Source organism: Salvelinus fontinalis, chromosome 26 (assembly GCF_029448725.1).
Source record: "Salvelinus fontinalis isolate EN_2023a chromosome 26, ASM2944872v1, whole genome shotgun sequence".
NCBI classification, from domain to species: domain Eukaryota; kingdom Metazoa; phylum Chordata; class Actinopteri; order Salmoniformes; family Salmonidae; genus Salvelinus; species Salvelinus fontinalis.
This window is the reverse complement of record NC_074690.1, coordinates 33482559-33508680: the sequence shown is the minus strand read 5'-3', so window position 1 is coordinate 33508680 and position 26122 is coordinate 33482559. Positions and strand designations below refer to the sequence as shown.

The 26122-nt window shown below is 41.2% G+C and overlaps 1 protein-coding gene across 3 annotated transcripts in view; it reads right to left on the bottom strand.

Moving 5' to 3' along the window:
• Positions 1-388: 388 nt before the first annotated feature.
• sntg1 (syntrophin, gamma 1) overlaps positions 389-26122 on the bottom strand; it is a 58567-nt gene continuing 32833 nt past the window's right edge. For all 3 annotated transcript variants that reach the window (XM_055883547.1, XM_055883549.1, XM_055883548.1), the window contains exons 4-19: positions 24831-24965; positions 23948-24004; positions 23367-23424; positions 23229-23272; positions 22782-22823; positions 22370-22472; positions 22018-22100; positions 21538-21668; positions 20965-21094; positions 17623-17661; positions 15481-15597; positions 9014-9085; positions 4071-4223; positions 3616-3708; positions 2513-2623; positions 389-2314 (exon numbers count right to left, since the gene is read on the bottom strand). In XM_055883547.1, the coding sequence (XP_055739522.1) occupies positions 2138-2314; positions 2513-2623; positions 3616-3708; positions 4071-4223; positions 9014-9085; positions 15481-15597; positions 17623-17661; positions 20965-21094; positions 21538-21668; positions 22018-22100; positions 22370-22472; positions 22782-22823; positions 23229-23272; positions 23367-23424; positions 23948-24004; positions 24831-24965 (1545 nt within the window). In that variant the 3' untranslated portion in view covers positions 389-2137. The remainder of the gene's footprint in view (positions 2315-2512; positions 2624-3615; positions 3709-4070; positions 4224-9013; positions 9086-15480; positions 15598-17622; positions 17662-20964; positions 21095-21537; positions 21669-22017; positions 22101-22369; positions 22473-22781; positions 22824-23228; positions 23273-23366; positions 23425-23947; positions 24005-24830; positions 24966-26122) is intronic.

The following is a 26122-nucleotide window of genomic DNA, read 5'->3' as shown; positions in this document are numbered from 1 at the left end:
CGTGGTCTGCGGTTGTGAGGCCGGTTGGACGTACTGCCAAATTCTATAAAACAACGTTGGAGGCAGCTTATGGTAGAGAAATTAACATATTTTCTTGCAACAGCTCTGGTGGACATTCCTGCAGTCAGCATGCCAATTGCATGCTCCCTCAAAACTTGAGACATCTGTGGCATTGTGTTGAGTGACAAAACTGCACATTTTAGAGTGGCCTTTTATTGTCCCCAGCACAAGGTGCAAGTGTGTAATGATCATGCTGTTTAATCAGCTTCTTGATATGCCACACCTGTTAGGTGGATGGGTTATATTGTCAAAGGAGAAATGTTCACTAACAGGGATGTAAACAAATGTGTGCACAAAATTTGAAAGAAATACGCTTTTTGTGCATATGGAAGATTTCTGGGAACTTTTATTTTAGCTCATGAAACATGTTACCAACACTACATGTTCAGTATATTATAGAAAATATATATTCAAAATTCACCATGGGTCATCATCATTGAACTTGGTAAAGAGAGCATAAGGGTGTCAACTATTTAGTCTCTGTTGAAGACATCCAATTAATAAATGTCTTAATCCTTTCAAGTAATCCTCAAGTAATATTATACATATTCCTTATTTTCCTTTTATTCATTTGGATGTCAACCTTTATTTACATCTTAAGGAAAGATAAAGAAAGAAAAATAACATTCCCGAAAGGGTTTATTCAATTGTTGCAGGTTGTATTTAGAGCAATATCTGCCAGTGAGTATAGGTAAAGACATTTTCACACAACCACATGTTCTGAATCTGTCTGACTGTGTTGGCTGTAGCTAGCACTTAGTCTGAATCCTTCTCAATGATTCAATTGACTTAATGATTGTGAATCCGCCCTTAAAACGAGTCCTGACCAGGTTGGGTGTGTGAGAGATTACTCTTCGCTGAAAACCTTGATTAAAAAACACCTCTCGACTGCCCCTCTTCCTGACAGACTCAGCATAGCAGCACTCATCCCTGTCCTCTCCTCCACATCAATAAAAAAGCTGTGCTTACATCCAAAACCTGAGCCCTTTCTTCTCTGCAACTCCCCATTCATTTCTATTTGGTTGAAAGGAAATTGTATATCATTTGACATGATGTGATTTATATTTATAGCATATCGGAACTACCTCAGGGGCAACAAAAATAATCTATATGACAAGAACACAGAATTAAAAGGTGCCATAGGGTTGATTAGTGTATACATGTGTGTATAATCCATAATGAACACATATTTCACCGTTTATTTGTTGAATTAAAGGATGTTTCCAGATAAATCAAATAACACAGATTGGAGAAAACTAAGTGCTTTCAACTTCATTATACAACCACACAAGAAAAAATACTAAGCTATGTAACACTGCAGTTTACGTTCCCATCTTTTCAATATTCATGAATCTAATAATTATTCACAATTATTAGGAAATCAATCCGTTTAATTGATGAAAAAAAATACTAACATTTCTGTATGACTAATTAACACTTCCAGTGATAAATGTTGGCAATATTAACTTAGACTGTCCTTAAAATAATAATCATCAGAATTCAAATTGTCTTGAAATCTTCTTTTGTCAGGAAGAAGATAGCAATTTGTTCATAGTCCTCAGTGTATGTACCTGTTCAAAAAATACACTTGAACCTTCAAGAAAATGATACAATATTGTAGAAAACAGTTTGTCTCCATTTTCACCATGGAAATAAAGTTGTGTTATGTTTATCAGCAGTGTGAACAACACGTGTGAATCATGTCTGAGGATCTACCCAAAGACAAAAAACTCAATTCAGAATTGTTTTGTCATCCATTCTCCATTCATTGGTTCTGCGTTCACTCCTCCATATTAGAAAGTTGTTTGAAGTACAGTGCAATGTACAGGTCCAAAAGTTCACACAGTTACCATCCCTTTCTCTGATAAAATATAAAATGTGTCTTTCTGCAAGAAAAAAATAGGTCTGCCAATAATAGTCCATTTACATGTTGGATTCACTTGTCTTTGTTAATTGGATGACAGTACAACATACTCGTTTGTTTTGTCTCCTTCTCTCTGGTCCATGATGTAGTGAAAGTGCAGTGTCGAGAGGGAGTACTCAGGGGAAGGGAAGGAGAGGGGGTGAACAGGCTCTGTCAGGTAGAGTATTTGATTTTGGATGTCTGTGTATTACAGGTAAGAGTGGGAACCCCCCCAGTGGTCGTCGCAGCACCTTGGCTCTCCAGAAACATTGGATCCAGGCAAGCAACTTTGGCAGCGAAGAACGCATGGATACAGTGAAGCACGGCAAAGAGGTTTGAAAATTCCAGCTCCTGGGAAACAAAAGATAGACAGTAACTATTTCATGTTTTGGTATAATAATACAAAAAAATTGTATGAATGCACAATACAGTACATCGTTGTTCACATTGCTATCAGATGATAATGGCTAAGAAAACATGATACAAATATGATATCTGTATTGGCTGATTTCCCAGAGAGGATTTCACAGAGTCAGAGAGGTTTGTTACCTTGGCTTCAATAGCTTTATTGTCCTGATTTTGGAACAGAAATTTGATCTTGCTCTTCCCATCATCAGAGGACCCTTTCAGTTGGGAAAACTTGTATCTCCATAGCACTGCCTATGTAGGGGAAGGAAGTAAATGTGGTTGGAGATGGTTTATGAAGAAGCTTATCTTCTCTAACTAAGATGGAGTCAAGCGTTACGGTAAACTAGCTGTTTATCTATCCATTTGATCCTGATTAGTCATCTTAAATTATCTACCTATAAGTATCATATAACTGAATTACAGAGCTAAATGAATCCTATCATGTTTTTCCACCTAATATTTGAAAATGTACCAGACAGTGCACTTATAATAATAAGTCATAACTTCAGCAGGAAACTCAGTGTGGATTGTAGAGTCACCTGGAAGATGACATCCTGTTGTGAATGACGATTGGAATCTACTACAGAGTGATGATAAACTTTCTCCTAACTGTCAACCATTTTGTTGGGCCCGTCTAGAGAACGTGAAAGCGTCCACGTCACCTTGTTCTAAACCAGTAGCCTGAGTTTTCAACATTGGGTAGGTCGGTTTTAATTTGTGTCAATAGAGTTCGAGCTCTCCCTCTGTATCACTGTCTGTCTTTTGAATAGAATATACATTTATTTGCCCGTGGTAAGGAATTTACACAAGTAATATATGCAAATTAATTTATTCACATTCCATACAAAACAAGATATACGTGTACAAAACAATAGGAAGCAACACTTTCCCCCCTAGGGGCTCCACACAGATCTGAATCCTGGGAGTGCAGAACAAGGCCGATCTCCTATCTGATTAAATTATTAAACATTCCCCACCATGTGTATAGTTTTACAATTGCCGTTTAAATACGAATTGTAATTTCATGCTTGTTTTGATAAACAATACCCTGCTAGGCTACTGCAAGACTCTCTGGGGAGAAAAAAATATGCCTCGCTGTGTCAGAATTAGGCCAAAAAAACACAGAGGACAATGTAGCTGTCGATGTGTCCTGTTTGTCCACATTATGTATTCTAGTGGAGTAGTTCTGGTGGCTCTCAGACTTGGTAAATGTCCAAAGTTGATGTACCAGTAATATAACTTACCTTTGAAGCAGCATCGAAACAGACAAAGCCCATACTGAAGTCTACGGTCAGTCCCATCAGGTGGCTCTCCATGATGCAAGCGTATGTTTTACACTGTGGAGGGGAAACAGTGCATGATGCTAGTCACTAGAGGCATATATAATAGACAGCATAATCTTCCACAGCTAAACGCACATATATCAGTTGTTGTGAGAGGATGCTAGCAAGCTTGGCCTGTATAGTATGCCACTGCTTCTCTTTATCACATATCAGTTTATCTCCTACCATTGTTTAAGCAGGATAAGCCCTCCCACATAGCTCTGCCTCACTCCCCACCCCTACCTAAAAGAGTTTGGTTTTGATTGGTTTCAAGTGACAATTTTGATGACAGAGAGCTTGGATGTTGCTTTGGGGGGCGTTGAAACCTGCCTGGAAATTGATTTATGAAAAAGTTCTGCCTCTCATCTATTGTGTACCTGTATTCTCTCCACCTCCAGGAAAGTAGCCATCTGAAAGGCCTTCTCCCAAATGAGCAGCTCACACTCCAGCTCTACGCTGTAGAACATGTCCTCCCCACACTCCGTTTGGACACTGAAGCAGTGCTTCCGCTTGTCCAAGAGGTCACTGTCCTGAGAGAAACACGTTAGTCATGCCTGCCATCACACCTGGGTTCAATTGGTATTTGTTTCCTTTTAAATGCTTTGAGTGGTTTCATTGAGCATGCCTGGAATGCCAGATGGGCGGGGTTTGCACATTTGGGACAATTCCATTGGTTCCGTTGCTCCTGACAAGCTCAATCATAATCAAGTACAGTATTTTAAATGTTTCAAATATTATTTGAACCCATGTCTTGCTATCATGCTGATAATGTGCACAAGGGACAGTGAGTGACTCATACAGTGGCTTGCGAAAGTATTCACCCCCTTTGGCATTTTTCCTATTTTGTTGCCTTACAACCTGGAATTAAAATGTATTTGGGGGGGGGGGGGGGGGGGTTGTATCATTTGATTTACACAACATGCTCACCACTTTAAAGATCCAAAATATTTGTGTAAAACAAACAAGACATAAGACAAAAAAACTGAAAACTTGAGCGTGCGTAACCATTCACCCCCCCAAAGGCAATACTTTGTAGAGCCATCTTTTGCAGCAATTACAGCTGCAAGTCTCTTGTGGTATGTCTCTATAAGCTTGGAACATCTAGCCACTGGGATTTTTGCCCATTCTTCAAGGCAAAACTGCTCCAGTTCCTTCAAGTTGGATGGGTTCCGCTGGTGTACAGAAATCTTTAGGTCATACCACAGATTCTCAATTGGATTGAGGTCTGGGCTTTGAAAAGGCTATTCCAAGACATTTAAATGTTTCCTCTTAAACCACTCAAGTGTCGCTTTAGCAGTATGCTTAGGGTCATTGTCCTGCTGGAAGGTGAACTTCCATCCCAGTCTCAAATCTCTGGAAGGCTGAAACAGGTTTCCCTCAAGAATTTCCCTGTATATAGCACCATCCATCATTCCTTCAATTCTGACCAGTTTCCCACCCAGTCCCTGCCGATTTAAAACATCCCCACAGCATGATGCTGCCACCACAATGCTTCACTGGGGGGGGATGATGTTCTCGGGGTGATGAGAGGTGTTGAGTTTGCGCCAGACATAGAATTTTCCTTGATGGCCAAAAAGCTACATTTTAGTCTCCTCTGAACAGAGTACCTTCTTCCATATGTTTGGGGAGTCTCCCACATGCCCTTTGGCGAACACCAAATGTGTTTGCTTATTTCTTTCTCTCAGCAATGGCTTTTTTTCTGACCACTCTTCCGTAAAGCCCAGCTCTGTGGAGTGGAATCCTATGGGCAGATACTCCAATATCCGCTGTGGAGCTTTGCAGCTCCTTTGGAGTTATCTTTGGTCTCTTTGTTGCCTCTGATTAATTCACTCCTTGCCTGGTCTGTGAGTTTTGGTGGGCGGCCCTCTCTTGGCAGGTTTGTTGTGGTGCCATATTCCTCCAGTTTTAATAATGGATTTAATGGTGCTCCGTGGGATGTTCAAAGTTTCTGATATTTTTTTATAACCCAACCCTGATCTGTACTTCTCCACAACTTTGTCCCTGACCTGTTTGGAGAGCTCCTTGGTCTTCATGGTGCCGCTTGCTTGGTGGTGCTGCAGACTCTGGGGCCTTTCAGAACAGGTGTATATATACTGAGATCATGTGACACTTAGATTGCACACAGGTAGACTTTATTTAACTAATTATGTGACTTCTGTAGGTAATTGGTTGCACCAGATCTTATTTAGAGGATTCATAGCAAAGGGGGTGAATACATATGCACGCACCACTTTTCCGTTTTACATTTTTTACACTTTTTTTAAACAAGTAATTTTTTTCATTTCACTTCACCAATTTGGACTATTTTGTGTATGTCCATTACATGCAATCCAAATGAAAATCAATTTAAATGACAGGTTGTAATGCATTCAAAATAGGAAAAATATCAAGGGGGATGAATAGTTTTGAAAGGCACTGTATACTGTACTGTATGCAGATTAGAAATCCAGTGATACACTTAAGGGGATGTGACAGACGTTGGCTGGAATTCAATCACCATGCATTTTAGTATTTCAGAAAATCTGTTTCACATGTTGAGAAATGCTGTTTCACATGTGTAATTCAATGTGTTATGGGTGGAGGGACATAGTTGACAATACATATAGAAATAACCAGTTATGTGCACGGCGCGAATGACCAGCTCACTCAGTATGTGACGAACCTGGCTGAGTGAGAAATGAATAAGCGGAGCTGCTGTTGCTGCTGTGAGGATTTCAAAATCAAGTGTCAACTAGCTCGTCCCAGCCGAGACATGCTGCTGTGAGGATTTCAAAATCAAGTGTCAACTAGCTCGTCCCAGCCGAGACATGCTGCTGTGAGGATTTCAAAATCAAGTGTCAACTAGCTCGTCCCAGCCGAGACATGCTGCTGTGAGGATTTCAAAATCAAGTGTCAACTAGCTCGTCCCAGCCGAGACATGCTGCTGTGAGGATTTCAAAATCAAGTGTCAACTAGCTCGTCCCAGCCGAGACATGCTGCTGTGAGGATTTCAAAATCAAGTGTCAACTAGCTCGTCCCAGCCGAGACATGCTGCTGTGAGGATTTCAAAATCAAGTGTCAACTAGCTCGTCCCAGCCGAGACATGCTGCTGTGAGGATTTCAAAATCAAGTGTCAACTAGCTCGTCCCAGCCGAGACATGCTGCTGTGAGGATTTCAAAATCAAGTGTCAACTAGCTCGTCCCAGCCGAGACATGCTGCTGTGAGGATTTCAAAATCAAGTGTCAACTAGCTCGTCCCAGCCGAGACATGCTGCTGTGAGGATTTCAAAATCAAGTGTCAACTAGCTCGTCCCAGCCGAGACATGCTGCTGTGAGGATTTCAAAATCAAGTGTCAACTAGCTCGTCCCAGCCGAGACATGCTGCTGTGAGGATTTCAAAATCAAGTGTCAACTAGCTCGTCCCAGCCGAGACATGCTGCTGTGAGGATTTCAAAATCAAGTGTCAACTAGCTCGTCCCAGCCGAGACATGCTGCTGTGAGGATTTCAAAATCAAGTGTCAACTAGCTCGTCCCAGCCGAGACATGCTGCTGTGAGGATTTCAAAATCAAGTGTCAACTAGCTCGTCCCAGCCGAGACATGCTGCTGTGAGGATTTCAAAATCAAGTGTCAACTAGCTCGTCCCAGCCGAGACATGCTGCTGTGAGGATTTCAAAATCAAGTGTCAACTAGCTCGTCCCAGCCGAGACATGCTGCTGTGAGGATTTCAAAATCAAGTGTCAACTAGCTCGTCCCAGCCGAGACATGCTGCTGTGAGGATTTCAAAATCAAGTGTCAACTAGCTCGTCCCAGCCGAGACATGCTGCTGTGAGGATTTCAAAATCAAGTGTCAACTAGCTCGTCCCAGCCGAGACATGCTGCTGTGAGGATTTCAAAATCAAGTGTCAACTAGCTCGTCCCAGCCGAGACATGCTGCTGTGAGGATTTCAAAATCAAGTGTCAACTAGCTCGTCCCAGCCGAGACATGCTGCTGTGAGGATTTCAAAATCAAGTGTCAACTAGCTCGTCCCAGCCGAGACATGCTGCTGTGAGGATTTCAAAATCAAGTGTCAACTAGCTCGTCCCAGCCGAGACATGCTGCTGTGAGGATTTCAAAATCAAGTGTCAACTAGCTCGTCCCAGCCGAGACATGCTGCTGTGAGGATTTCAAAATCAAGTGTCAACTAGCTCGTCCCAGCCGAGACATGCTGCTGTGAGGATTTCAAAATCAAGTGTCAACTAGCTCGTCCCAGCCGAGACATGCTGCTGTGAGGATTTCAAAATCAAGTGTCAACTAGCTCGTCCCAGCCGAGACATGCTGCTGTGAGGATTTCAAAATCAAGTGTCAACTAGCTCGTCCCAGCCGAGACATGCTGCTGTGAGGATTTCAAAATCAAGTGTCAACTAGCTCGTCCCAGCCGAGACATGCTGCTGTGAGGATTTCAAAATCAAGTGTCAACTAGCTCGTCCCAGCCGAGACATGCTGCTGTGAGGATTTCAAAATCAAGTGTCAACTAGCTCGTCCCAGCCGAGACATGCTGCTGTGAGGATTTCAAAATCAAGTGTCAACTAGCTCGTCCCAGCCGAGACATGCTGCTGTGAGGATTTCAAAATCAAGTGTCAACTAGCTCGTCCCAGCCGAGACATGCTGCTGTGAGGATTTCAAAATCAAGTGTCAACTAGCTCGTCCCAGCCGAGACATGCTGCTGTGAGGATTTCAAAATCAAGTGTCAACTAGCTCGTCCCAGCCGAGACATGCTGCTGTGAGGATTTCAAAATCAAGTGTCAACTAGCTCGTCCCAGCCGAGACATGCTGCTGTGAGGATTTCAAAATCAAGTGTCAACTAGCTCGTCCCAGCCGAGACATGCTGCTGTGAGGATTTCAAAATCAAGTGTCAACTAGCTCGTCCCAGCCGAGACATGCTGCTGTGAGGATTTCAAAATCAAGTGTCAACTAGCTCGTCCCAGCCGAGACATGCTGCTGTGCATAACAAATGCACTCGTGAAAGAGCATTGCAGAAGAATTCAATGATACCAGCCAGGGTTTCAAAAAAGTATAACTGCTTCCAATAGCAGCATTTTGAGTTTTACTGTTTTGCACTGTCATATGAAAGCGAAACCAGTGGTCAAGAAATTGATCAACTCTAGCCTTGCAAAGACGCAGTGTGCGTAGAAATTGTGCAATATCCACACATTCTATGTCACAACTCTTTCCATTAAAATGACAAAGGACACATAGCACAGATCTCTTCTCTTTTTCATGTCACCTTTCAAACACAGACCCTGAGATTTGCTACTCAGCAGTTTCTAAATACAGTACCTCAGGTGTAAAAGTTGACATACCTTTAAAACTTTACACATGATCTCGTACACAGTGTAGCTTTTCTCCGCCCTCGTCCAGTCCCATGTAGTCACCTGCAACATTACACATTAAATACCCTTTAGTCTTCTATTCAGATGGATCCCTTTGAAATCTTTTTGAAGTGTAATTACATTGGTCTGTTTCAGTTTCCTTCACTTTAATATTTTATATCCTACTTGCACACTCTGTGTTCCCATGTTCACACTTGTTACGGGTTTGTTTTTTCTCTCCACTTCGACGTTGGTTAGCATGTTAGCACGATAGCTGAGGTGCGCACTGATAGGAGTCACCTCGTTAGCCACCTGTGCTGGACCAGCTGGTTTTTAAGAGCTGCTGGCCCAGTGCATCAGGGGAAAGGAGATGTTGGGAGAGCTAAACCTCATGGCAGCTGAGGTAAGATTTCCAGCTCAACCACTTTAGTTAGGAAAGAAGCCTGAGTTTTGCTCTATATTTTGCTCTATATTCTCTTTACTTCCTATCCTAAGTTGGTGTGGTGATGATGTCATCCATTTTACAAATGTTTTTCTCCATGGTGTAAGGGCCTGAAAAGTGAGCTTGCTACAGTGACCCATATTCTCCATATTCTCACTGGCAAACTCACAGGTGCGGTGTAGCTGCAATCTGTATTGAAAAGCACTTACGTGCTCCAACAGATTTGTTTTCATGTTTGAGGTGTTGTCCTCCAAAAACCTCTCTCTCAGCAAGCTCAATGGACCTCTGACCAGTGGCGGTCAGTGCCGTTTAAGATGAGGGAGGACGATTATTATTATTTTTTTCATGAGCTTGGCCTTATTTCTATTACAACATATTGGATGACTGTCATTCATAGTCCATTCACCCAGTTAAATGTAACAGCGATAGGTTTAGGCTACTACAAGATACTCTAATTTTCCCTATACCCATCTTGAGGTTGCTACAACCTAGCCCCCCATACCTATCTGGTGGACCGCAGACCAGATTGTCACGTTCCTGACCTATTTCTGTTAGTTTGTTCTATGTGTTAGTTGGTCAGGACGTGAGTTTGGGTGGGCATTCTATGTTTTCTGTTTCTATGTTGGTTTATGGGTTGCCTGGTATGGCTCTTAATTAGAGGCAGGTGTTTGGCGTTCCTCTAATTAAGAGTCATATTTAGGTAGGTGTTTTCACAGTGTTCGTTGTGGGTGATTGTCTCCTGTGTTTGTGTATGTCGTTACGCCACACGGGACTGGTTTCGGTTTGTTTGTTCAGTGTTTTTTATGTGTAGGCTTTTTTCCCTGTTCGTGCGTTCTCGTGTGTTATGTGAGTCCGTCGTTCAGATCTGTCTACACCGTTTATTTGTTTTGTTAGTTTATTAGTCAAGTTCGTGTTTTCGTGTTTTTTTCTTTAAGAAATCATGTCTACAAACTCAGCTGCATTTTGGTTCGATCCCTGCTCCTCCTCTTCTGATGAAGAGGAGGAGGAAAGCCGTTACACAGATCCAGACTCAGAACGGGGTCAATGCGGACAGCGGGTCCCCCCAAAAAACTAGTTCAGGCTTCGACCCCTGGTATCATATAAACACACATAAGACATGGAAGAATGCATAGAATTGCAGAATTTAAGCTTTCATTTAACAGCAAAAAAATCTCAACTACTCACTATATTTTATGCACCGCAGTGCTAACTAGCTGTAGCTTATGCTTTCAGTCGTAGATTCATTATCTGATCCTTTGATTGGGTGGACAGCATGCCAGTTCATGCTGAAACAGCTCTGGTATGTTGGAGGACGTCCTCCGGAAGTTGTCATAATTACTGTGTAAGTCTATGGAAGGGGGTGAGAACCATGAGCCTCCTAGGTTTTGTATTGAAGTCGATGTACACGGAGGAGGACGGAAGCTAGCTGTCCTCCGGCTACACCATGGTACTACCCTACAGAGTACTGTTGAGGCTACTGTAGACCTTCATTGCAAAATACTGTGTTTTCATCAATTATTTGATGACGTGATTATATTAAGTATAGTTTTATCTAAAAAGATGACTTTTTAAATGTTTGCATTTTTATTTTTCTGAAATTTAGTGAGGAGGAGGATGGTCCTCCCCTTCCTACTCTGAGGAGCCTCACTGCTTCTCACATAATGTCCAAACACTAGCTTGTTCGGACTGAAACCGAGAGACTCTTGAACAACCTCCTGTGCTGCATGGGCACTAGAGGCATCCCTTCATCCCAGTCTTTCTCCAACTCAAAGTAGTAAGCTCTCAACATAGACTGCAAAGTCTGATGAAATCTCTCAAGAGCACCTTGTGACTGGGTGATATGCACTAGAGGGGCAATGGGTAACACCCAACTTCTGTAGCACTTGCTGGAAGATCTTTGACATTACATTTTAACCTTAGTCAGACTGCACTATCTGCGGATATAAACGTTGAAAAGGATTTCACAAGGCCCTTAAAAATACTGGGAGCCATGATGTTTCTCAGTGGAATGGCCTTGGGGAAACGAGTGGCAGCACACATGATGGTTAAGAGAAAATGGTTACTACTCTTTGCTTTGGGCAAAGGACCAACACAGTCCACCAGAACCCTGCTAAAAGGTTTGTCAAAAGCCGGTATAGGCTACAAAGGTGTCACCGGCACAGTTTTGTTCGGTTTACCAGTCAGCTGGCAAATGCTACAGATTTACAGTAAACCACAACATCATGTTTCAGACCAGGCCAGAAGAAGTTACGCAGGATATAATCACACATCTTGTTCACCCCAAGATGGTCTACCATACTTCCATCGTGAGCCAACCTCTGTATCTCTTGTCAGAGTGTAACTGGAACGACAATTTGAGATACACTGGGCCTATCATTTGGACCAGAAGTGGCTTGAGAACGCCATTTCCTCATCAGAACACCATCTCTGTCAAAGTGACCCATGAGAACATCATCAAACTCTTCCTTTGGACGTATCTCAACAAAAAGAGGGGAGAGGGAAGCATATTTTCTTTGTTCAGCAATTAGCTGCTTCCTAATTCAACTGTAGGGAACCTCTCTTCTTTCAGCGGTCCTACCAACTCCACGCCTTGAACTAACGCACTGTCACGAGTTGCTGAAGTATCAGACAAAGGCACCGTAGGGATGGTGCCAGTTTAGCTCCAGATGTGATCCAGATGTGATCCTCCAAACTGAAGGATTGGGCTGCCACAGTGTCTCGCAGTATTTAACGGCTGCTTAACATCATCACCACTCTGAAGAGACACAAACCCATCAGAAACAAAAGGTTCATACACAACTGAGAAAAAGTCTGGCTGCACGCTCTTCTTCTTCTTTTCTGTATTCTAACTCAAGTTCCATTTTCTTGTACTCAAACTTACATTTCTGTTGCTCTAGTTTTGCCTTTAGTTCTAACTCCCACAATGGCATGTCTTCAGGGTTTATTCTACCACCCGTATCACCCTTTTCATCAGCCTCTCAGAGTATTTCCTTCAGCACCAAAGCAGCATTGAGTAAATTTTCGACCACTACTTTTGGATGGACAGATAATACACTGATGTCATAATGCTTTGCAATGATCATCAGATTCGCCTTTGTACAGTTATATTGTATTTCCCAAGTTAGGTCTTTCACAGTCACTGGTTTTCTTTTTTTATTCAGACCCTTTGTATGAGACTCGAAATTGAGCTCAGGTGCATCCTGTTTCCATTGATCATCCTTGAGATGTTTCTACAACTTGATGGGAGTCCACCTGTTGTAAACTGAATTGATTGGACATGATTTGGAAAGGCACACACCTGTCTATATAAGGTTGACAATGCATGTCGGAGCAAAAAACAAGGAATTGTCCGTAGAGCTCCGAGACAGGATTGCGTAGAGGGAGAGATCTGGAGAAGGGTACCAAAAAATGTCTGCAGCATTGAAGGTTCCCAAGAACACAGTGGTTTCCATCATTCTTAAATGGAAGAAGTTTGGAACCACCAAAACTCTTCCTAGAACTGGCCGCCCAGTCAAACTGAGCAATCGGGGGAGAAGGGCCTTGGTCAGGGAGCTGACCAATAACCCGATGTTCACTCTGACAGAGCTCCAGAGGTCCTCTGTGGAGATGGGAGAACCTTCCAGAAGGACAACCATCTCTTCAGCACTCCACCAATCAGGCCTTTATGGTAGAGTAGCCAGACGGAAGCCACTCAGTAAAAGGCACATGACAGCTCGCTTGGAGTTTGACAAAAGGCAGCTAAAGGACTCAGACCATGATAAACAATATTCTTTGGTCTGATGAAACCAAGATTGAACTCTTTGGCCTGAATTCCAAGCATCACATCTGGAGCTAAACTGGCACCATCCCTACGGTGAAGCATGGCTGTGGCAGCATCATGCTGTGGGGTTGTTTTTCAGTGGCAGGGACTGGGAGAATAGTCAGGATCGATGGAAAGATGAACGGAGCAAAGTACAGAGAGATTCTTGATGAAATTCTGCTCCAGAGCGCTCAGAACTTCAGACTGGGGTGAAGGTTCACCTTCCAACAGGACAATGACCCTAAGCACACAGCCAACACAACATAGAAGTGGCTTCAGGACCAGTCTCTGAATGTCCTTGAGTGGTCCAGCAAGAGCCCGGACTTGAACTCGATTGAACATCTCTCGAGAGAACTGAAAATTGCTGTGCAGCGACGCTCCTCATCCAACCTGACAGAGCTTGAGAGGATCTGTAGAGAAGAATGGGAGAAACTCCCCAAATACAAGCTTGTACCGCCATACCGAAGAAGACTCAAGGCTGTAATTGCTGCCAAAGGTGCTTCAACAAAGTGCTGAGTAAAGAGTCTGAATACTTATGTAAATGTGATATTTCAGTTTTTTGCTTTGTCATTATGGGGTATTGTGTGTAGATTGATGAAGGGAAAAAAACTATTTCATCCATTTTAGAATAAAGCTGTAATGTAACAAATTGTGGAAAAAGTCAAGGGGTCTGAATACTTTCCGAATGCACTGTACATTATGATCAAATAGCCACACTATCCATTGTTAAAACTGTAACTTAAAGCAGGTACAGGCTGGAGGTTGCACAGAATTTTCACAACTTTCAACTTTCAAACCCACAGCAACTTATTATAGGGAGCACAAACAGAATATGGAACAAAACAAAATTAGGGAAAACCCTAAACTCACTAATGTGGTTGAACTAGAAATTGCACCTCAGCTGAAGTAAGGCGTAGCTGGGGGCTCCTCCAGGATAAACCTACATCTAACATCAATCTCGCTTTATATTTTAGTTTAATAGCAGCAAAACAATTGTCATAATAACTAATATTCTGAGTTGTGGATATAAACACAAGTACTGATATGGTTGGCATAACATAATAATACTGATGTGGTAATAATGATCAATCAAATGAAAAGCGATGGGCCACAGACGGTCATCAATCAGGTGTGGTATTATAATTGTCGTCCAGCTGTATACATGTACGGTTTAATAGACAATAACAAAGGTGGAAAATGTGTGTAGGACTCATTATAGGCTGGACAACAATGTACACATTTTCAAAAACATTTGTCACATATTTTCAGAAACTAGTTTCGATACATTTATGTGGTAACTTTTTTTTTACAGCCTGGTATTTAGTAGGTACTGTAAGTACCAAAAAGTATCCATTGTTGACACATAGTTTCTTAGTGAAATATCAGGTAAGTACCAGTGGTGGAAAAAATACCAATTGTCATACTTGAGTAAAAGTAAAGATACCTTAATAAAAAATGACTCAAGTAAAAGAGAACGTCACTGAATAAAATACCACTTGAGTAAAAGTCTAAAAGTATTTTGTTTGAAATATACTTAAGTATCAAAAGTGCGGCAGGTAGCCTAGTGGTTAGAGAGTTGAGCCAATAACCGAAAAGTTGCTAGATCGAATCCCCGAGCTGACAAGGTAAAAATCTGTCATTCTGCCCCTGAACAAGGCAGTTAACCTACTGTTCCTAGGCCATCATTATAAATAAGAATTTGTTCTTAACTGATTTGCCTAGTTAAATTAAGGTTTAATGTAAAAGTATAAATCATTTCAAACTTGCTTATATTAAGCAAACCAGATGGCAAGATATTCTTGTTTTTTAAATTTATGGATAGCCAAGGTCACACTCCAACACTCAGACATAATTTACAAACAAAGCAATTGTGTTTAGTGAGTTTGCCAGATCAGAGGACGTAGGGATGAACAGGGATGTTCTCTTGATAAGGGGACTATTTTCTTGTCCTGCTAAGCATCCAAAATATAACTTTTGGTACTTTTGGGTATCAGGGAAAATGTATGAAGTAACAAGTACATTATTTTCTTTTGGAATGTAGTGAAGTTGTCAAAAATATCAATAGTAAAGAACAGATACCTAAAAAAATGACTTAAGTAGTACTTTAAAGTATTTTTACTTAAGTACTTTACGCCACTGGTAAGTACCAGCTTAAAACAGACTGTAAAATAAAGTGTTACCGTTGCTACTAAAGGGAATTTAGGATATAAAACGTACAGGAGGTGCTGAGAACTTGAAGAGTGAGGAACCCCTCAAGGCAAGGAACTGTGATGAATACATTCGGTCCTGAACGGAGTCCTGCTCCTTCTCATCTACCCAGCCCATGTAGATAATCTATCAGAGAGAGGGGGGGGGGATATAGAGGGGAGAAAGAGGGAGAGAAAGAGAGAGAAGGAGTGGAAGAAATGGAAATGGAGAGGGAGAGGGAGAAAAACACTTTTTAGAGAAAAGGGAAGGCAGCAGGCATCAAGTCTTTCTGCACTCATCTCAGTCAGGAGGATTGCAGCGAGCCACAGTGGAAATGTTTGCTTGCATTTCATTTCATTTTTTCATCCATCTTGATGGATGAAAACACTGCGTGAAAGATTCAGGAGCAGCATGAGCAGTCGGTCTCTTCTAATGTACTTTAATTGCCATGGCGATACGGGATGTTGAATGATTTCATGCTTTTGTCATTCGGGGCTGGAGATGGATTAATTATAAAAACAGTTAATTCACTATCCATGTCTAGGCTGATGGAGGGATTGTTGCTGAAGTGAGTACCAAGGGAACTTGTATTGTCCTCTCTTACTGATGATTTCTCTTTGCTTTGACTTTATGATGCAAAACGTTCTCCCTCCGTCTGCAATAGTTGCCACTGGCACTGCCAGTCAACCATGGCCTTTCTGTGGACTATTAAACCTGGTTGGAATGAATGAATGAATGACATTTTATTTTCATGTCAAATCGCCAGTTGGCAACCGATACCTTACTGGATTAATTGACAAACATTACTTACAAAGTGATAATTCTTCCAGTGCCCTGTGCATTCAGGTTGGATTGACATTCAGAGAGCGTTCTAGTACATTAAACCGTGTAGAGTGGATGAAGCATCTTTTGGGCATAGTCTGTCATTTTTTAAACATTGGAACTGTGCTTTAAAAGAATCCATTGAATAAAAGACCATGTCATGACAATTTCATATCAATGGTGAGGATTATTTTGTAAGGTATACATAGTAGTATTAGTAGCAGGGGTGAAAGTATATGTAATTTCTTACCGGTACGTTAACATCCAAGTGTACCACAAAAATTACAGGGTAGCCTCACACGAGGATATGGCCGATGTTCTCCTCTGGTGCCAGTAAGATAGGCTACTGTTTGCTCAATTAAATTAATTTTGATAACTAAAAGACAGATTGGATCTCTTTACAGCAATAGCCATTTGCTTTCCAAACAGTTGTTCCGCAATTGTATTTTTAAATATTGCAATATTCCTGGCTGGGTCTCTCTGCTCTTCACTGACAGTCGCAGTGCACACTTGGCCAAATTGTGGGCCCTTCCAACTGTAGGCAATGCGATTTAAAACAATCAACAGCTCTTTTTTCTTTTTTTTAAGCGACTGATTCTCTGTGGCAAAATCATGCTTTCTGGTATAGTTGCCCATTTTGAATAATGTGATATTAATTTCTGTATAGAAAGGAGTAAGCTAATTAGCTATACAATTTGGGCAATTTAATTTAAAGCTTAGCTTCCCCTAGCCTTATGGACACAACGCCTACTGTATGCCTTTTAACGTGGCTTAAACATAGCCAGTCACTTAACAAAGGCACTCATCTAAGCTACCCGTGCACATTCGTTCACACACAAAACAATTACAGCATCCAAAACCCAACAGTGCACTTTGCACTTGCAATTTGATGAATGGAAAGAGACATCTGTTACAAAACACCTACGTGTAGTGTAATGACATTCTGAGATTGTCATTAGGCCTACACTTAGCCTGAATTGATGCATCATCCACTGTTGTCCACGTGCGCCTCGATCTCAGCAACTTAACTCCGCCTTGTCGCAAGCGTCTCACCCACTCAATATGTAAGTGTTCTCCTTAAACCACAACACAATTTGGAGTGTATACCACCCGTTTTCCAGTCAATTCACACATTGTTAGTGTGTCTGATATGCAATAATGTTAACTAATAGGGTACTAGCCTATAGTTTTTTTGGGCATGTTGTATTAATTGTGATAGGCTCATGTTTTACTGGTAAGGTGTACCCCCACTATTTATTTTACTGGGACGATGTACCGGACCATACTGCCTTACTACTACTAGTAGTAGGCCTAGTAGTAGTAGTAGTAGTAGTAGTAGTAATAGCTTACCTGTTGATTAACTGGGAAGTTTCTGTTTATCTTCTTCACCTGTAAAATCAAACATTAAACTCATTGCAACATAATACATAAAGATTACATTTGGTAGCAATTGATTTTATTGTCCAGAGACTATTATTTATGTTGCGTATTTATTACTACGGAAATAATAACCTATTACTCACTGGTTTGTGTCACAGAAACACCATTTGTTGGCTGTATAACATTTCATTAAGTATCATCATACCAGTATAATATGCTCCTCTTTGAGAAGCACACACACTCAGTCTAGCATGGGCCCACCCAAACCAACGGCTAACTCTCTATTTACAACATTCTTATGTTATCCCCACAGACATAAACTGTTCACTGTTGAAGTGAAACTACTTAATGTATTCAATGTATGTAAATTGCTAAATGGATAGAGTCATTTCAACAAGGACCTGAAGCTGTTCCAAAAAATTCTCTCTCTCCCTCTCCCTCTCCCTTTCACTCTCTTTCTTTCTCTCCCTCTCCTTCTCCTTCTCCCCCGTGCTCCCTTTCTTTCTCTCTCTCTCTTTCTTTCTTTCTTTCTTTCTCGCTCTCGCCGTCTGTGAGAAGTAAAAGCTAGGGAGCTACAGAGAGAGAGAGAAATAGAGAGAGAAATAAAAACATTCTGTTAGATAACGGTATTAGCAGCTCTGACTGGGGTTCAAATACTGTCTAAAATCTTTCCAATACTTTCAGTGTTTTCTCTAGCATACCTAGAGTGCCCGTTTTGGGACTATTCTATTGGTCCTTTAAACCAGGCAAGCTCAATCAAGCACAGAAGTATTTGTAATGATGTCAAATAGTATTTGAACCCAAGTATCTCCTAATCCACGGCACGCTATCAATAGAACCCTCTCGCAGGAACAGAGAGAGCACCAAATTATACCTTGCCGGCCTCCCCACAAAGTCTTCCTATGGAGGAGGGTAGCTATTACATTTTCACAACATCTCATTTCCAAACTGGTACATTTCAACAGTGATCCATGAGAGGAGCCAATGTTTATTTTTCAATGTTTTGGAGAGATTTGCCTTCTATTCTGGGATGGAAAACCCTATGCAGTACTAGACCTGTCCAGTGCCTTAGAAAGGCGTTGGAAGTCTGCCACAGATATGTCTCCTAACTATTCTGCTAGTGTTGCACACAATGAGCAGATCAGCCACTGTCAATAATTCTTCATTTCTCACTTACCAACCAAGCGTCCATTTTTAGAGAGACTGATATAATCATATCCAGGTGACAACCTCTTCCATGCATCTTGGTACAGTAAGAAGTGGGTGGAGAGCAAATTGGTGTCAGCCAGAAACCCTCTGTTACACACTGTACAGTAGTGACAGTGACTCGTATTATTATGCTCAGTGTGACCCCTCACTTAGTCCATTCCCCATTAGCCCCCTAGAGGCTTTATTCTCCCTAACACTGCCCCTAGGCTACATTATAATTACATTTCTTAGAGGTTGCTAATACTATGCTAGGTGTTGAGATGCTCTTTACTACATTCCGAACCACACTCTCAGCAGTACTCCAACCACCCACCCAGGCCAGAATGAGGATTTTATCTGAGTGGGAGTTAGCATTAGCCAGTGTCAGGACTGTCCACAAGAATCCAAATAGATCAGATCAGGTTTGCAATGAATAACTTCAATCAGACCCCCTCTCACCTGCAGAGGGGGGAGGAAAGAACTAATGGTGACTGACAACTCATGTCTTGTTGTAAATCAAGGGGAGAAGATGCAGGTATCCCTCTCCAAATTCACCAAAAGAATGTGCTTTGTCTCAACAGACCTTTTTCCTGCTGAAACTCTAACACGTTCAAAAGCAACCACTGAAACAATATTTCTAACATAGAACGTGGGGAATGGTCAGAGGCGATCTATAGAAAACTAATGTAATTGTATTTGTTATTTTGTGATGTCATTAAAAATGTTAAAAATGAAATACTGTAACTTAGAAAGTATATAAACTACATGTACGAAGTTTCCATACTATGCGTTGTGCATGTAATATGAACAATTGTGAAAGTGTTTTGTTAAGAAAGGGATGTGATTTGAGATATATGTTTGTTATAACTGTGCAGAGTAAGTAGTCACCGCCCCTGAGTGAGTTCAGAGAGCGTGTCAGCCTGATGGAACTGTCCATTTCGAACAACATGTATAACATGATGGGTTAAGAAATTGACATACTAGACCACAAAAGTGTCAAACTGCAGCTGCACGTTTTAAGTGGTTTGAACAGTGAATCTCAATACGAGGTAGAGACAATAAACTCACCTCACGGACAATCACTGGTACGGCTGATTAGCTGTCCCAAGTAAAGTATCTTCAAAAGCTAATTTAAGTGGGGCCATTCTACTACTCTGCTCAAACCATCGTATTACGCGACTCTCATCACACCACTTGGAACCATCGACACGGCTGGCTAGCCTAACTTCAAAGAAGCATCTTCGAGAGCGAATGGAAAGAAAATAAACTCTGTAGTTTTGTACTTCCTCGCCTGATCTTTACCAGGTCCACTTACTCATTAAACAGTAATGGACGACATGGTATTAATTTGGAAAAATCTACTTTGGTGCTCAAAGATAGCAACACTAAAAAATAAAACCTCTAATTTGCTTTCTGTCAGTTGGATACAAAGTGAGGACGGTCCAACCACGAAGATACAGAGCTGACTGGTACACACACTTTCCTGACCCTGTTTGTTGAGCACTATCCATCTGGAAGTAAAACAAATCACTAACTTGTTCCCCACACACCCAGCGAGAGAAAGCTTTTTCCAAGATGTTCAAACAGAGAAATGGAGCATAGGACACAGTTGCCATCTCCGGAGTTCTTTTTAATTTGCTTGCCACCTCTCGGCATTATTATTATTGCATAATGCATCATTCTGAATTATAGATGATACAAATGCCTAGTTAGCTTGGGGTTATAAGTGTATGCCTTAGCTGTCTCCAAGAGCCAACTCTGATATTGTGACCTACGGCTCTAAAAATAAGTGGATGTTTCATAGCATGAAAAGACATTCATATATAGAGTATGTGACTTATATGATACATCTGACACATGTATTGATACAGTTAGCTGTTTTTCCCCAATTACAATCTTATCTCATTGCTGCAACTCCCCAACAAGCTCGGGAGAAGTGAAGGTCGAGTCATGCATCCTCCGAAACATGACCACTAAATCACTTCTACAGCCACATGCAACCTATATTACTGTAGTAATACAGTGCTCTATTGTATTTTTCAAAACCAAACCTGTGGATATTGAAGGCTATGGAAAATCTACCTATCTTACTCATGTTTTTGCCTTCAGTTTGATTATACTCACATTGTGCTTGGTGAGAGCTGATATGTTAGTTGCGATTGCTTGGAGCCAATCTAGGCAGTCTTCAGCAGCAGGGCACGTGATAACCCCACTGCAGACCCCATCCACAGCTATGACGTGAAATGCATTTTTCCTATAGAAATCAGAATCAGACAGTGTAGTATTTAGCACTGGTTGGAACAAATTCAATGTGATATTGACATCAATATCAATATGAGCGAGGTATATCCCAATATCGTTTTTTATCTGTCCGTATATTATGATGACCCATGAACTCACAATTCTATTACTGTACATTCAAGAGAAATACGTAACAGTCAAGCAAGCTTTGCAGCAAAACTGCCAGTGACTGACTTCTTCAATTGAATAATCTCAAGGTATTTACAGGAGACAAGTCATTTTAACACAAAGTCACCAAAGTCCCTTACAAGGGGACCCCTCTCAAATAGCAGAGGCACCGGGGTCGCTGAACCTTCAGCAACAGTGACAGTGTGCCAGAAAATGGCCCATGACTGCATTTTGACAACGAGCGGTCTCCGGTCCCCCTGCTGCAGCACAGCACTCAGCTTACTGTACCTGCAGACGTCAGAGCCGGGGACGTGCTGTGACAGACGAGAGTGGAGGAGAGGAATAAGGCGCAGGTCCACCCATCTCTTCTCCCATCGGAGCCCAGGGGACGTGGGCCAAGATGAGCAGGACAGTGTGTCCTGCAGGAGTTTATACACACAGAGAATGGAACAACTCATCGTTTGGCACTTCATATAGTATCTCCCATGGCACACTAAGATGTCAACAGCCCAGGCCTGTTCATGATTCATACGGGTAGACGTAGCTGCAGCAGAGGCTGTATAAGTACAAGCCATTGTGGAACTACTAAATAATGTGTTTTTTTCCTCTGGCCCAGAGAAAGAGTGAGAAAGAGTTAGAGCACCCAGACTGTCACCGTCTGCCTGTGAATACCACTATGGAATAACAGCCTCCTGGCCATGTTTCAGGAGTTGCAGAGAGAAGAGATATGGCTGAAAGTTATATAGAAATGAGAATGCTGAACTGTACCGTGTTGTTAGGATGGTAGTTCAAGTGTAAGCCACTGTCGCATAGAGGGGAGGACGTTCCACTGCTCTGATCACTTGGAACACCTGGGAGTAGAATGACATTAAGAAGTAATAAAAAGAAGTCATATTATCGCTTCTTCAGCCTTGGTACAATATTCACTGGAACTTTTCCATCTTGCTTTATTTCAGGTAATATCAATATTCAAAACAACTTTTATTTCCAGCTCTATGTGTAGATGGAGAAGGTTCTTTCTCTAATCTTGTTCTTATTTCCTCTCATCATATCCTTGGTGAAAATAACACAATTTCAGCTCTGATATTTCTCTGGAGCTTTCTAAGATACGCGTGCGTACATGTGCAGTCTTCACAGAGTGGCAGTTTCAGAAAAGCTGGTGTCTTCTTCAAGAAAGAAACAGTCAGAGTGACATCCTCTCCGGCATTTCGCAAAACCTGCACCTGGAAAGGAAAATTAGTGGTTACTGCCATTGGACTTCTAAGTCTTAAACTCATTTCAACCACGTACTTGGATGATGGATGTAGTGCAAATTCCCTTCTTAGAACAAGTAGATTAGATATTGGTTGAAAACCTGGGAGATTTATGCGGCCTCACGCATTTGGGAGGTTGAAACATACAAATTGGAAAAAGGTGTAAAACAGATCTTACGGGTCCCACAGATAAGGTCGAATAAGTGAAACTAGATAAGGTGGCGTTGCAAGTGTTGCAGCTTCAGTGAAATATGAGACATTAAGTTGTCAGCTTCTTACCACTTCCTCGTGGCGATAGCTTCGAACATTTATTCCATTTATCTAAAAACAAACAGTCTTATGGTTAGTAACAATGATATCAGATCCATTAAACTGATGATAAGCATAATATGCTTTATTTTACATCATTGAAGTGTGTTTGAAAACGTGGTCCTTGATTCGTAAAACAGCAATCAAGTGCGTTATATATTTCTGTCGTCCGTGCTCAAAAATAGCATTGCTGCAAAACAATGAAAGCTGACAGTGACAGTTGCAACGAAGATCTCTATTGCAATTGTACACTACGTTCTTCCTGGCCATGCCAACACATAGCTCAGTGCACTCATATATCGCATAGTGATCCATCAGCAGAGTTTGAAGGGGTTGGAATTCAACCAGACCTGTAGTACAAACACTGAACGACACCAGGCAGAAGAAACTGTCACAATACTCATCATCATCGCTTACCTGGAGGATTCCATCTCCGATAAACAGCAACCCAGACAGTTCAGCTGCAGACAATATATTATATATTATGTTTGGGTGAAGAAATAATAATTCGTAAGGCATAATGAAAGGGATACAAAGAACTAAAAAAGAGCTTACCTTTTTGCTCTTTTGATATTTTTGATATCACAACAGGGATTTTGTGTTCTGCGCCTCCCTAGGGGGGTGATTACATAGTTATGTAGTTTGTTGCACAAACAAATAGCGGAAAAGAAAGAAACAGAGGAAAAAAGAGAGAAACTATTGTGTCTTCCCGCATAGTCTACTCCAATAGTCTACTCCAATAGTCTACTCTAATAGTCTCCTCCAATAGTTTACTCCAATAGTCTACTCCAATAGTCTACTCCAATAGTCTACTCCAATAGTCTACTCCAATGGTCTACTCCAATGGTCTACTCCAATGGTCTACTCCAATAGTCTACTCCAATAGTCTACTCCAATAGGCTACTCCAATAGTCTACTCCAATAGTCTACTCCAATAGTCTACTCCAATAGGCTACTCCAATAGTCTACTCCAATAGTCTACTCCAATAGGCTACTCCAATAGTCTACTGTTGATATGAATCAATTGTGGTTGTAAAAGATCAATTGCATTAGGTGAAAGTAAATTAAAAGATAGAATAGGGAGAAAACAACTAATCAATGGCAGAAAACAACTAATCAATGGCAATCTAAATTACCTTGATGCTCAAGCCAAAACCTCCAATCGTCTGTCTTCTGATTGTTACAGTTCTCTCCTGCAAGGAATCAGATAGATTAAAGAGACCGTGTTTATTATGGAGATACTTAGAGTTTCATTTGACTTTACTTAGAGTTGAAGTTTTACCGTAGATGCAAATGAAAGAATAACAGAGCTGACTGATATACAAGGAAAGTAATAACGGAAAGGTCCCTTTTAAATGGTGCTTGATATGAGACATGGGTGTCTCTCCTGTTTCTGTGCATACAGTACGTATCACTACACACTTATTACACACTTAATGTAAGTACATCAAATTACTGTAAGGGCCAGAGCATATTTGAGGACAACCAGGTACAGGGTGTGTATGCTGGACCAATGAGGTTGAGACATGCTTAGGCATGGACCAATGAGGTTGAGTATCTGGCTCGTCCTGTTTATTGTATGATCTCATCAGTCATGCTCACACCTCACTCTCATGGTTCCAAATATACAGTACTTCTTGCATGACATGACATGTTCTTCTTGTAATTGAAACACCCTTTAATATGAATATTGATTTATGGCTTTACAATTGACTGAAGTAGCTCTTCCATGCGCATATGGTCATTCAGTCAGTACATTGTCAATATCTTTATATTGTTACCCCAGATATAGTGTGTGTGTCACCATCTACAGAGGGTATGGGCAACTTTGATAGGGGTGGGGGCCACAAAAAAATCTGAACTCCTCATGAGGGGCTGCAGAGGCTCACAGGTCTGCGTATCCACATCCATACGCACACATGCAGTCAATGCCGGCCCTAGCCTTTTGGAGTGTCTGTAAAAGAGCAGTATGATGTCAATGCGTGGTATTTTATGTGACAGGCACAGCAGGTTACTTACACTCGAATAAAATGGTTCTCCTGACACGCAGATGACATCTTGCTCTTGAATTGTCAGAATGTCTTTAGCCAAGTGCAGTCGAATATTGAAAGGCTCCTCATTACCATCTTGCAGCAGATAAACCCCAGTCTTCGTCTGCAAAGTAAATCAGTGGAAAAATAATTTCTCATTCTTCTATGTCCGAATTAACTGGCCATGAAATTAAATGAAATAAATGTCATTGAATTGTAAAGACATTGGAAAGACATTGTAGAGACTTTTGGCAGAGTGACAGAGAATGTCCTATGGACATTTTACAATGGGTTAGGAAAAAATCTATCATAATTCATGATCAATTCAGGGAAATCTTTTTTTACTCACTAATGTTCTGCATACATCTTCCATATTATGTTGCAATTCCGTTAAAAGAAGACAGGATAAATATAGACTCACTGATTAAGGTTAGTGTTGAACTTTATTTTAGGCCTGGATTCAGTTTCACTAATTAGTGTAAATTGCATAAATGTTTTATGCACTGTTCTATAACATTAATCTCAGCTAAATATATTGTCATCTAGGCCCTGAAAATTAAACCAGGTAACTGCAATGATATGCCTCTTAATAACAGACAAAGGAAACAATTAGTTACAATCGTCTAATTTAATAAATCTCCAATGAAACAATTCAGCATCATTTCGTCTATCCATCTAAGATTCTAGAATAATGCTCAGTCACCAGATTTGCATTTCTCAGTGTTGCGCAAAAGAAATGGATGAGAGAAATCATCATCATATCCCGTGATCCATTTTAAACATGATGATCTGCATACATTTGTGTTCTGCATAGCCAATTCCCCACCAGCTATTTGGAATGCCTGTCCTGTCCTTGAGACTATGGTTAAGTCTAAATATCTAAATAACAGAAGCACCTTCACCTGACATGATTACTAATTTAAAGCCAAGTGGGCCAATGTGACTGAGCATCCTTGACAACACACGCAGTAGTGTCACCGAAGGACACATTAGTCACCAGTTTGCATTAGTCACATTAGTCACCAGTATTTTTAGTCAGAAATGGCAGCTCGATTACAGGTAAGGCATCTCAAATAATGATATTTACATGTACTGTATCTAGCTCTGTGTAAAGAAATCATGGCAGCTCAACTGCAGGTATGGCAACTCATAGAATGACATTTACTTGTGCTGTACACAGCCTGTGTGAGTATTATTAATATCAACAGCAGCATTTCAATGTGAACGTGTTTTTACAGTGTGTTGCCTTGGACACCATATCCACAACTAGTTCATACTCAC